At 42.6% G+C, this 12,476-nt stretch overlaps 1 protein-coding gene across 1 annotated transcript; it reads right to left on the bottom strand.

The window, feature by feature from the left end:
* Nucleotides 1–8,846: 8,846 nt before the first annotated feature.
* Nucleotides 8,847–11,996, bottom strand: Ccn2 (cellular communication network factor 2). The gene is made up of 5 exons (XM_051175399.1): nucleotides 11,727–11,996; nucleotides 11,420–11,639; nucleotides 10,926–11,177; nucleotides 10,581–10,792; nucleotides 8,847–10,206 (listed from the first exon to the last, which is right to left on the bottom strand). Exons 1-5 carry the CDS (start codon nucleotides 11,790–11,792, stop codon nucleotides 9,910–9,912), a joined length of 1,047 nt encoding a protein of 348 aa, XP_051031356.1. The 5' UTR covers nucleotides 11,793–11,996; the 3' UTR covers nucleotides 8,847–9,909.
* Between the last annotated feature and the right edge of the window lie 480 nt (nucleotides 11,997–12,476).

Genomic DNA, 12,476 nt, shown 5'->3' with positions numbered 1-12,476 from the left:
AATTGCATCTTGGGACTTTCTCAAGGGTGCTTCTGGGTGAGAGGTTTTACCCTCATTAAATGATACATTTGATTTTCCATACATATAACACTGTAGTTAATTACACTATTATAAAGCTTGTTATGCATGTTATATTATCTTTCAAGAAATCAGATAAAATGTTAAAAATAACTTATTTTTTTGACTGAAGAGTAAATAGCTATGCTGAGGGCTATGTCTTGGTCTATGGTTTTGCTGCAGCTGGGATCTGTGTTGATGTTAATGTCCTGTGTTAGCACAGAAGGTCATATGAACCATTTGTGTTGAAATCCAGGGATTTTGCTGAACTATCCTGCCCTTCATTGGACTATAATAGCTGGCTCAGGCCCAGGGAAATCTCACCCCACACACTTTGGGAGAGATGTGGGAGAGCTGACTCTGTTGGCATGGGCCTAAGAGACCTGGCTCTACCCTTGCCTGAAGGGGCTGGTGGTCCTAGCAGCCCAGATTGACCAGTTCAACTACAACGCAGACCCATATTCTGGGCCTTGGGTTGTCCCAGCCTAACAATTACGCAATCTATGACCTGCTGGAGTGCATGAAGGGACTGATCCTACAGAACCATAGCCACAGAATCTCCATGACCTCATGGTAACAGCAGGAGTTTCAGTGATGGTCCAGTGATGATGGCGTATCAGAGCCCTTGAACCTGACCAATGACTCACTGCAGTGAACATTTGTGGGTGAGGCTGATTAGACAAAAGAGTGTAATACGTGGCACACTGCAGCTCCCCAGCCTCTGGGATGAATGAAGAGGTGTTAGAGATGCAGGAAAGACAAAGGAGCAAGGTGCTTTTCTTTTTGGGAGGACACTGAAGTGATGAGGGCAGATATGGAGGAAAAGGGAGCTGAGTGAAATTGGGATGCATAATGTGAGATTCTCAAAGAATCAATAAAGAATTATGTTATATCAAAAAAAAAAAAAGAGAGAGAGAGAGTAATAGCTGTTTGTGGATAATTTAGAAAATGCAAAAATGAAAAATTCTCCAGATAATTCTTTTGAGGCTTATGGAAAAATTATTAAAAGTTCTTGGATGCATTTGTTCAATATAATGTGTGCATTTAATGATTAGGGTGAAGTTCTTTTATGTTCTACCTCCAAAGTAAGTACAATTCTGACTTCTATCATTGTTGATTCATTTTGCCTGTTCAGTCTCATATAGTTGGAGTTGTTCAGTTTATATCATTTTGTGCTCATTTTTGTTTTTCCTGAAATAACATAGTTCCTTTTCTGTCACTGTATAGTATCCCACTAGATAAATGTCCCTTCTTCTATCTGTTAAGAGACATCTATTTTTGCAATCTGTGGATGAATAAAATTGCTTTGAAATTTTATACATCTTTTTTTTTTCATTTCTCTTACATATATACTAGGGAGTGAAGGTTTATAGTGTCTTAGATATGTAGTGTGGTAGTTTTAATGTAATTGGCACCGATAATCTCATGGAGAATGACACTATTAGGAGGTGTAGCTTTGTTGGAGTGGGTATGGTCTTGTTAGAGGAAAACTGTCACCATGGAGGTGGGCTTTGAGATTTTCTGTGCTCAAATACCACGCAGGGTCTCAGTCAACTCCCTGTTGCCTGCAAGATGTAGGACTCCTAGTTACTCCAGGATCCTGTGGGACAGCTTACTGTCATGATCCCTGACATGATGATAATGGACTGAAACTTTGAAACTGTAAGCGAACCACTCCAACTAAATATTTTGTTTATAAGAGTTGTCGTGGTCATGGTGTTTCTTCATAGCAATAAAAACCCTAAATAAGACATATGGTTAGCTTTAAAAAAAAGTACTTGCACTGTTTCCCACAGTAATTAAGAGAGGGCTAGCCAGTAAAAAGCCCTAGTCATCGGACAACAATTTAATAATTAATATAATTCTCTGTGTGTTCATTTGGGGCTGAAGTGGTGGGACCTGGTGGGACAAGAAACCCCAGCAACACCACAGTACCATATTTACATAAATTATTCATGTTAACTTAGACAGAAAAACTATGACAATATTTGTTAACTAACGCAAGTCTTATTTATTTAAATCCTATTTGCTACTCGACTGGTGAATTTGAAAAATTTGTTTGTATTGTTTTATGTGTATGAGTGTTGCCTGCCTGTATGTCTATCCTATGTCTGTGTGACTGGTACCTAAAGAGGCCAGAAGAGGGTGTCAGATCCTTAGATGCTTATGAGTTGCCATATTAGTGCTGGGAAGTGAACCTGGGTCTTTCATAAGTGCAGTGAGCTCTCTTAACCACTGAGTCATAATTCTAGCCCTCAAGTTTGCACTATTGAGATGTAACCCCCAATGAATCACTGCCTTTCTCCTTATCTTACCGCTGACTATGTTTTAACATCTAATACAGAAGATGGATCCACATGTCTTTTACCTTGGACTCTATATTTAGATTTGAAACTGAGTATTTTAGGAATGTTTTTACTTTGTTTACTTTGTTCTTAGTCTTAGTAACAGTCTATATATATACTCGGCATGATTCATGAGGTAAAGAACAGCTATACACTTGTGGAGGAAAATGGATGGAGAAACGGGATAAGCAGATACACTGGATATGCAATGAACACGTGAATTTTGTAGAGGCTATGTATGTGTTGGCTATACATTTTAGCACATAAACTAAGGTATGCTAACTCAAACAGCTGAGTGATTTATTTATTTATTGAGAACTGTTTATCAAAATCCAAAATCATAGTAATCCCCAACATTTTTGTTTATATCCTTTGTTATTTTAAATGAGGAAATGAGATACATTTTTATTTCCTATAACAAAATGTTTGCTTACTTCATAAATTTGTAAACTATGCTACAGATGATAAAAGTAGACTCAAATTTTCTTTAAACAGGCATCATGAAATAATAGTATTGCTCAAAAGATTTATTTTTTTCAAAGCTATTCCTAAGTTATTTCTGGACTTGGTCCATTAGGGGCTAATCTCCTCTGAGGTACTATATGAGACATGCAGTATACTCCAAAAAATAATATAGCAGAAATTTTTTATTTTGCACATTATGATGCTGTTCAACTGTCTTAGACATTTTTCATGATGACAAAAGACCTAAGGCTAGTGCTTTTTAAAGGAAACTTTAATTAGATTTTTATCTTATTTTATACCAGTATATTGTCTACATATGTAATATGTACATGCCTGGTGGTACTGGAGCTCAGAACAGGACATTCGATCCCTGGAGGCAGTCCTCTTAACCACTGTGACATCTCTCCAGACTCAGTGCTTTCTGTTTTTCAAAAGGGTAGGCTGAATGTTCAAGACACAGCAGTGTGGAGGAAGACTTCTTGACAGGAATGAATGGAAAGGGGACAGAGTCGTGATGCGCTGGGGCCAGAATCAAGAAGGACTCACTAGACATGCTGCATTCCTTTCTAGCCATTCATTCTTGTGGAATGTAGTAGGGTCCATGAGAAGCACATTAACCATTTTTAAATGGTGTCCTCAATTACTTTTCCATCTTTCTCTAGTCATCATCCTTTTAAAGTTCTAACACTTATGCCTGGTGTTGGTGGCACACGCCTTTAATCCCAGCACTCTGGAGGCAGAGGCAGGTGGATCTCTGTTTGTTCAAGGCCAGCCTGGTCTACAGATCAAGTTCCAGGACAGGCTCCAAAGCAATACAGAGAATCCTGTCTTGAAAAACCACAACCAAAACCAAAACAAAACAAAACAAAAATTAAAGTTGTAATACTTAGAGTCGATTACTTAGTGTTGACTACTACTAGAAAGATCTTGGTGTTTTACTGTCTGCATTTCAGACTTAACCTGGGCTTAGAGATTCTTCATTGCTAAGTTCTTATTCTATGGAAGCTTTCCCAGTGGGCAGTGTAGAGAGGAAGAGGTAAGCAAATGCATGCGTGCGCGCATGTGTGCATTTTTAAATTAAAAGAATTTTTACATGGATGTTTGCTTCCATGAATGTATTGTGGCATGTGTGTGCCTGGTACCCGAGGAAGCCAGGAGAGGGCCTCTGATGTCCTGAACTAGAATTACAGATGGTTGTGAGCAGCAATGTGGGGACTGGAAACTGAATTCAGGTCTTCTGCAAGAGCAGTAAGCTGAGCCATCTCTACAGTGCCCATGTGTACACTTTAAAGGGAACTCACTGATTCATGCTATTTCCAAGTCCAGTTCAGGAGAGATTTTTGTAGTTCACCACATTTTCACTGTGGCTGGACTTTCTGTCTTCCTTCCTCTGCATTTTGATGGGAGATGTCATTCTGTAAATATGTTTCTCTTATTGGTTAATGAATAAAGCACTGTTGGCAAATAGAAGGGCAAGATAGGCAGAACTAGGAGACAAGGAGGGTTCTGGGAGATGTAGTACAAAGATTCAACATGTAGAGACTTGAGAGAAGAGGTCCGGCCTCTCTGTCTGGTAAGATAAGACCACATGGAAATACTTAGATTAATAGAAATGGGTTAATATTTAAGACAGAGCTAGCTAATAAGAAATGCTAGTATCAGGCCACCAGCTTTATATCTAAAACAGTGTCTCTGTGTGTTATTTGGGGCTGATGTGGCTCTGGGACCAGGGTGGTGGAAAAAGCTTCTTGTAACAGCATTTTTGCTTTGTGGAGCATATGCTGTATGCTGATTTCCTCTCTTGAAGTTTCTTTTCATCTCAGTTCTAAAGATAAGATGTATCCTTACCCTGGCCCCCCCCCCAAAAAAAAATGCTTAACAAGGACAGGACAATCACTTTTGATGAGGAGTCAGAAAAAAATAAAAGGAGAACTAAATACAACTAGCTAAACCACTCCTGAGAATATACCTGAAGGAATCCAAGTCTACAGACTGTAAAAATGCCCGCACATTCATTAACTGCAGCATAATTCACAATAGCTAACTTATGGCATCACTCTAGATGGCCCTTACAGGGGAAAATGTGGGATACATACACAATAGAGTTTTATTCAGCTCTACAACAGAGTGAAATCATGTCATTTATAGGAAAATAAACAGAACTGGAGACCATCGAAATAAGACAAATTCATAAAGGTAGGTAACACAGAATGTGGATTTACACACACACACACACACACACACACACACACACACACGCTCGAGTGTGAAAGAGAAGGGGGTGTTTATAATTCATGTAGAAGTAAAATTCATGTAGAAAAGAAAGGAGAAGGAAATGAGTGATGAATGGGTATGAGATAAATCCACGATACACAAGAAGTAAACAAAACCAAAGCTGTTTTTGTGATTTTTGTGAAATGACTACACATTAAGCGTAATTCTAAAAATGATATGACTTATTCATTCTGATTAATAAGTCCTTACGTTAGCATCTCAAACATTTGTTTTTGGAACTGGCTCACTATAAGTTTCTTAGAGCAGTTCATGGGATCCGTATGCCTTTGAGTTCTCATATGTTTTTAATGGTTTGACTGCAGATGTTTTTATACAATGCTTTCATTTCTTTTTTCAATAGAGGTCTGTCATTGTATTCAGAGACATCCCAATTCATTCGTGGAATCCAGGATCTTCTTCTGTAGTTGATAACTCAGTTACTTACTTACTACTTACTTATGTGCCTTATCTCTCTTTTTTTTCAGAAACATAGACACCATCCTCTAAGGCTCTGGTATCTTTCTTGTTTACTGTTGTGGATTGCTGAATCAAAGCAACTGAATTTGAGACAAGTGTAATATTGTTTCCTAGACAGATAAATCATCTTTTGGGGTTCCCAGGTCATTGTGATTGTTAGTGTTAAATGCCAACAGGACCAAGAACCTATGGAGATGAAGAATTGAATATTGTGACTTATATGTGATATGTTTGCATGTCTAATAGACAAAGGTGGAGTCATGGTGGCTAATATTTTCAGCTTGACAGAATCAAGAACCATCAAGGCAAATGCCATGGTTAGTTTCAGTTGTCAGCTTGGCATACCAGGGAAAGGGGGAGTCAATTGAAAAATGTCCTCCATTGGATTGGCCTGTGAACATATTGGTAGGGGGAATTTCTCCGTGGCTAGTTGATATAGGAGGGCTTTGTCACTGTGGGTGATACCGTCTGTGAGCAGTAGGTCTGGGCTGTATAGGAATGGTAAATATGCAAGCCCAGGGATGGAAGCCAAATAAACAATGTTCTGCCACAGTTTCTCCTTAAGTTTCTATCTTCAGGAGTCTGCTTTGAACTCCTGACTTGGCTTCCCTTGATGATGGGCCAGATACTGTAATCTGAAATAAACCCTTTCCTCCCAAAGTCATTTGGGGTCAGTGTTTTTATTGCAGCAGTAGAAAGTGAAGTAGGACAAGAAGACTCTGGGGATGCTTGAGAGAAGGTTTTTAGATGGGGTTAATTGAGATGAGAAGACCCACCTCAGTTGTGGGGCTATCCCATTGCATGGGATGTGGTCTGGTCCTAGAGTGAATAAAAACAAGAGTGCTAGCTGAACACTCTAGTTTTCGACTTTCTGCTCACTGACTGAGCACACAGCTACCTAAAGCTCTCGCCACCTCTACTTCTCCTCCATGATGGACTGCTAAATTGGTTTAACTTCTGCACAGTGGCTGCACCTTAATCTACTGCTGCGTCTGCCATCAGTTGCGATGCCACAGTTACCAGCCTGTATCTCTAGCAGCCAGGCCTCAGCGGGTCAAGAATTCTGTTCCCTCAGACACTGGCCCTGTTGCTGCCAGTAAAGGAAGCTTTAACTAAATCTCTGTGGCTCTAATTAGACTTGAGATTCAGAGGCTGGGGTGAAAGCCTTCCAGCTCAGAGAGACTGAGTAGCAACTAGCTAACTCTCTCTCCTTGCTGGTGTCCATGGAACCCCTGCTGCTGTTTCACTGAAACAGAAAAGCCAACCCCTGCCCTGCTACTTCCTGTGTCTCTCTGTCTCTCCCAGATGCCCTCTGGTGCTCCATGATTACTTGCTGTCAACTAGTTGCTAACCCAGCCTCCTGGCCCAAGGTTAATTTGATTTAATTAATGCAAATGCAAACTGGGGAGTCAAGGTGTGATGGAATGTCCTCCAATAACAGTGTCAGTCAACTGTTAGCCTGAATAAACCCTTCTTCCTTCCTTAAGTTGCTCTTGCCAGATGTTTTGTTACAGTAGCAAAACAAGTACTTAAGACAGTCTCCCAAGTAGCTGAGGTCATGGGCCTCTGCCACCTGGCCCAGCTTCCTATTTTTATCTCAGTCCTCTCTCTTTTGGTTGTTCTGACTGGCTCAGTTTTGATTCCATTTTTAAGTGTGGGTGTTTTGTCTTGGAAAGCAGCCCTGAACGTAAGTTGTAGTGAAGTGACCCAACACCCCTACCCATGTCAGCACCGTTCTCAAACCGGCTGTGGTTCTAGCCAGCACTTGCTGGTTCCTCAAAACATTACATGTCCTCTTCTTCTTTTTATTTTTCCCACGCCTGCTGACACAACTCAGGCCATTGGGTGGTTGGTGATTTGTCTTCATTCCTATCTTGGGGTCAAGGGGTGTCTTGTCTTCTAATTTTATTACATACTGCTCATGGGAGTTTGGTTATGCAATTTATTTACTGTTTCTGTGTGCAGATTTGGAAAAATCTCAAATCCTCTCTTCCACTACCGCTTCTATTTTTTTCCAGAGTTCTCTGACTTCCTTCAGGAACAAGGCTGTCTTACCGTGACTCTTCGTCTTTATACCTGGGCATCAGTTGATGGGAAGGAAATGGGAGCCAGCAATGCACTGCTTATGTACACTTGGGTGTGTTTATTTAGGGTAATGGCTACTGCTGCAAGCATGCAAGCATTGCCATATACCTATGAGTATGCACGCTAAAGCCCAGTGTTGTGACCTGAAATACTTTCCCAATGGGAAGTTCTGTTTGGTTTGTGGTGTGGGCACTATTTGTAGGATGTCTTTACTTTCAAGTGTATTTTTGTTTTTCAGAGTGACTACAAGATTGCTAATTACCCCAGGACAGGGTAGTCTGTTTGCACTGTTTGTTTCCTCATTGGAGTCCGCAGCTATTTTCATCCCAGAAAAGAAAATGGTTTTTTAGTTGCCTTTAGAGTGTTTGTAGTTCTCTTTGCTTCACTGTTCAGTAGAAGCCAGGTATGTTCAATATCATCTCTACATCAGGGTTCTAGAAGAATTTAATTTGTCACCTATTAACCACTTTGGTAATTAGGATATATTAATTATAATTTCTGATACAGGCAAACATGTGGGACAATAGTATGGAATTGTTTTAAAATAAAAACCATTTCTATTAATGCTAATGGATGGAAAACTGTCTTATCCTATCTTTTACATTAGTCATGAGTTGTCATGCAATAGGAGAGCAGAATTGTGCACAGTGAAATGTCCTATTTCATTTCATTTTAATATGGTATATTATTCTATACTTTGCATTTAATAGTGAGATTTTTCAAGTTTGGAAACAACTGTTGTCAAACACAGAAGCTAAGATTTAACTATTTCACTCATGCAAGGCATAGACTAATTTGTGATGTGGACGATTAGAAATTAACTCCAAAGTCCAGAGGTACCGGTGTAAAAGTGGGTTAGTGGAGGCTGGAGTCAGCTACAGAGAACTGAATTTAAATGCTCCTTAAGCACCGTGTAGGCAACTACAAATGCCTGCCCATGCAACATGATATGCCTATCTGTAATTATATGACACTTGGTTTAGTGCAGAGGATGCTAATGCAAACTCCTAGTGATTCACATTATTCATACATCCCAAAGGTATGTGTAAACTCCTAAGTGAATTACCTTCAGATAAATAAGAACCTTCCCACTTACACTCAGGAAGACTCAAGGAATGTTTATAAGAATGAACAGTCAAGCCCTTCATATAAAAAATATATACTTTATTTTCAACTAGAAAGGTGCAAACATGTAACTTTTGGTCACACTCTCAACAAATAAACTGCCCAAAAAACAGTCATAGTCAAAGATGAAGCAAACACTTCCACATGGAAATCTGACCAGCTATCCCGAGCCAGCCACTTCTCAATAAAGGCCATTTGTTCACTGACAGTGAGGTTGCCACATTTCCTGACAGAAATCTGACCTCCAAGACTTTGCTTTACCATTAATATACTTTCTGTTCTGATAGACTATAATCTCCACTTCAGTATATTTTTTTTTGTTTTGAATCACAGAGAGACAAGCTTTATGTCCTACCTATGGTGTTCAGAATTTGAGGCTATCACTTTAAAATACCCAAAGCATTAAAACAAAAACAATAGGCACAAACAATTTTAAATTAACTTAGATAACTGTACAAATATATATAATATATATATCCACAATATTTACAATATCAATAAAAATCTGGCTTGTTACAGGCAATTCACTTGCCACAAGCTGTCCAGTCTAATAGACAGGATTCCGACTCCTGACCACTGTCATTCGAATCAGAATGTCAGAGCTGAATCCGCTATTCTCAGTTCAAGAACAGCTGGACTCAGCCACTCAGCCTCGTCTAGGAGGATGCACAGCTCAGTTGTTACTAGAGCAGGACTGTCTGCATGCATACTATATAGTTTTCCTCTCCAATTACACTGCAAACAGCAGGCATATTGCTGCTTTGAAGATGGCCTCGGATAGTACCAGCCTTTGCTCCTGGCATTGCCACTGCTCGGAGACACACCCAGGCATACATTCTGGCGCTGTGTGCTAATGAAGTCCAACTGTCAAGTCTAAACTGTCTTTAACCAGTGTCTGAGATTGGCAGACTATTTGTATGACAATGTCTTAACGCTCTCACTTTGGTGGGAGCTTTGCTCCCCCAGCAGTTAGAAACACAGATTTAAATTAATGTGCTACTGTAATGGTTTTTACAGAAAAATGAGATGTAACTCAGTTCAAGTTATAGTCTAACAAGTTCATGTCCCTTACTCCCTGGCTTTACGCCATGTCTCCGTACATCTTCCTGTAGTACAGGGACTCAAAGATGTCATTGTCCCCAGGACAGTTGTAATGGCAGGCACAGGTCTTGATGAACATCATGTTCTTTTTCATGATGTCGCCATCGGGACACTTGAACTCCACCGGCAGGGTGGTGGTTCTGTGGGGTGTGCAGCATCGGCCATCTGTGCACACTCCACAGAACTTAGCGCGGTAGGTCTTCACACTGGTGCAGCCAGAAAGCTCGAACTTGACAGGCTTGGAGATTTTAGGGGTACGGATGCACTTCTTGCCCTTCTAAGGAAGACAAGAAGAGAAACAGCAATTACTCCAAGGGGAGTGGCCTTCCTCCACCCCCTCTGTGTAGTCTAGCCCTATGTCATCCGACTTGTGTTTATACTCTGAGTGGAGAGACTGGGAGTTTCATTTGCCAGTTTTCCAAAAATAGCCATAGCCTCTTTTGGAGTGTCTTGAATTAACTAACACTGTGGAGAATTTTGTAGTGGAAAACTAGTGGCTGCTATTACACAATCTCTCATTCCAGCCAGCCAGCTCCATGGTTAGATATTTTTGGAGATAACAGGCCTATAATAACAAGGGAGGTGAAACACCTAACTGTGTCTCTTTACTGTCATTCTGTGAAAACAAGTGACTAGGGGCAGAGCATGTACCTTAATGTTCTCTTCCAGGTCAGCTTCACAGGGCCTGACCATGCAGAGGCGACTCTGCTTCTCCAGTCTGCAGAAGGCATTGTCGTTGGTAACCCGGGTGGAGATGCCCATCCCGCAGGTCTTGGAACAGGCGCTCCACTCTGTGGTCTGGACCAGGCAGTTGGCTCTCATCATAGTTGGGTCTGGGCCAAATGTGTCTTCCAGTCGGTAGGCTGTGAGAGCAGAACACACAAACACAAGGTAAAACACCCAGATAGGACATTTTCCGCTGTGCTTGGTGTGCATGGGCCTGCGCCCTGAGATGGGGGAGAATGAGTAACAGTAATTTAGAGGGAGAGAACTCACCAGCCAGAGCGGGGCCAACCACAGTGCGATCCTTGGGCTCATCACACACCCACTCCTCACAGCATTTCCCGGGCAGCTTAACCCTTTTCGGGAAGGGGCAATCAGGGCTGGGCAGGCGGACGTCCATGCTGCACAGTGGCACGCAGCCCACAGCTCCGTCGAGGCAAGTGCATTGGTATTTGCAGCTGCTTTGGAAGGACTCACCGCTGCGGTACACAGATCCACCGAAGACACAGGGTGCACCATCTTTGGCTGCAGGAGAGCAAGAAAAAGATGTAGATGTCAGACAGAGGGTCCTACGGATCAGAACAGCTGTGATACTGTGCATGTCAAAGTAGTAAGAGAGGATCGGGACTGCAAAGGGCAGGTGGAAAGCGGATGCAGAAAAGGAGTTAGTTGAGCAAGTCCCTTTTCCTAGAGGGAAACCTGTGGTCAAACACCAAAAAGGGGCTCTCTCTGGCTAGGGCGCTGGGATTGGTGGCTGCGGGTCTTACCGGTGCACACGCCGATCTTGCGGTTGGCCGGGGAGCCAAAGTCGCAGTAGAGGCCCTTGTGTGGGTCGCAGGGGTCACGCTCCGTGCAGAGTTCTCCCAGCTGCTTGGCGCAGACGCGGCAGCAACCACATCCGTCCAGCACCAGGCTCACACCGGCCGGGCAGCGTGGCGCCGGCTCGGTGCACTGGCATTGCGCGCTGCAGTCCTGGCCAGTGGCGGGCTGTGGAGAGGAAGAGGAGGGCGGTCAGTCTGCGATCACAGCTCTCTCTGCCCTCCCTCCGTTCCTTCTGTCATTCCACAAGCTTACCCGGTTGCAGAGGGCGAGGAGGAGCACCAAAGAGAGGCTGAGGGGACCCGCGACGGAGGCGATCATGGTCGGGGCGCGATGGGAGGACGCACAGCAACGGATCGCAGCGGGGCGCAAAGGCGACGAGGGGCGCGGCCGGAGCCTGGACACGGACTCTGGGCGGAGGTTGGTGTCAGGACGCTCCAGGCGGTGGCGTCTGGGGCTGTAGGCTGGGGCGGCTGCCGTCTGGAGGAGGTCGGTCTCCTGGGGTCGCTGGAGCTGGAGTAGCTCTGGCTGTCTCTTCTTGGAGGGAAGAGTTGTGTGAGGCTGGGCGGGCGGCTCAGGCTTTTATACTTTCCTGGCGGCCGGCTCGCCAAAGAACTGAATGGAGTCCTACACAAACAGGGACATTCCTCGCATTCCTCCCCACCTTCCTGCCTCATCAACTCACACCGGATTGATCCTGACCCCTTGACACTCTGCATTCCTCCGTCTGAAAAAGTTGGCTCACTTCAGCTCACCAGAAAAAAAAAAAAAAAAAAAAAAAAAGGCGCTGTGTTTTCAGCACAACACCAAATAGAATCCCCCGCCCCCGTCCTTTTGCGTCCGTCCTGATAATATCATTTAGAAGTACACGGGCAATGATTATTTCTCACATCTTTTCCTTTTTAAAAATCGCTTTTTGACATAAAAACTCAGAAGTCAGCTGAAGAGGCAAACTACATGGGCTCCTAAAAAATCCACAAATATTTCCTTTTCATTATTTTTGCA

The sequence above is a fragment of the Phodopus roborovskii genome, unplaced genomic scaffold (assembly GCF_943737965.1).
Source record: "Phodopus roborovskii unplaced genomic scaffold, PHOROB, whole genome shotgun sequence".
NCBI lineage: Eukaryota > Metazoa > Chordata > Mammalia > Rodentia > Cricetidae > Phodopus > Phodopus roborovskii.
This window is presented reverse-complemented; position numbering and strand designations above follow the sequence as displayed.

Coding starts and splice junctions, on each gene's coding strand:
- Ccn2 (XM_051175399.1), bottom strand. CDS start 11,792: ATGATCGCCTCCGTCGCGGGTCCCCTCAGCCTCTCTTTGGTGCTCCTC. Junction 11,640..11,726: donor TCCTCGCCCTCTGCAACCGG/GTAAGCTTGTGG, acceptor TCCTCTCCACAG/CCCGCCACTGGCCAGGACTG. Junction 10,207..10,580: donor ACCTGGAAGAGAACATTAAG/GTACATGCTCTG, acceptor TGTCTTCCTTAG/AAGGGCAAGAAGTGCATCCG.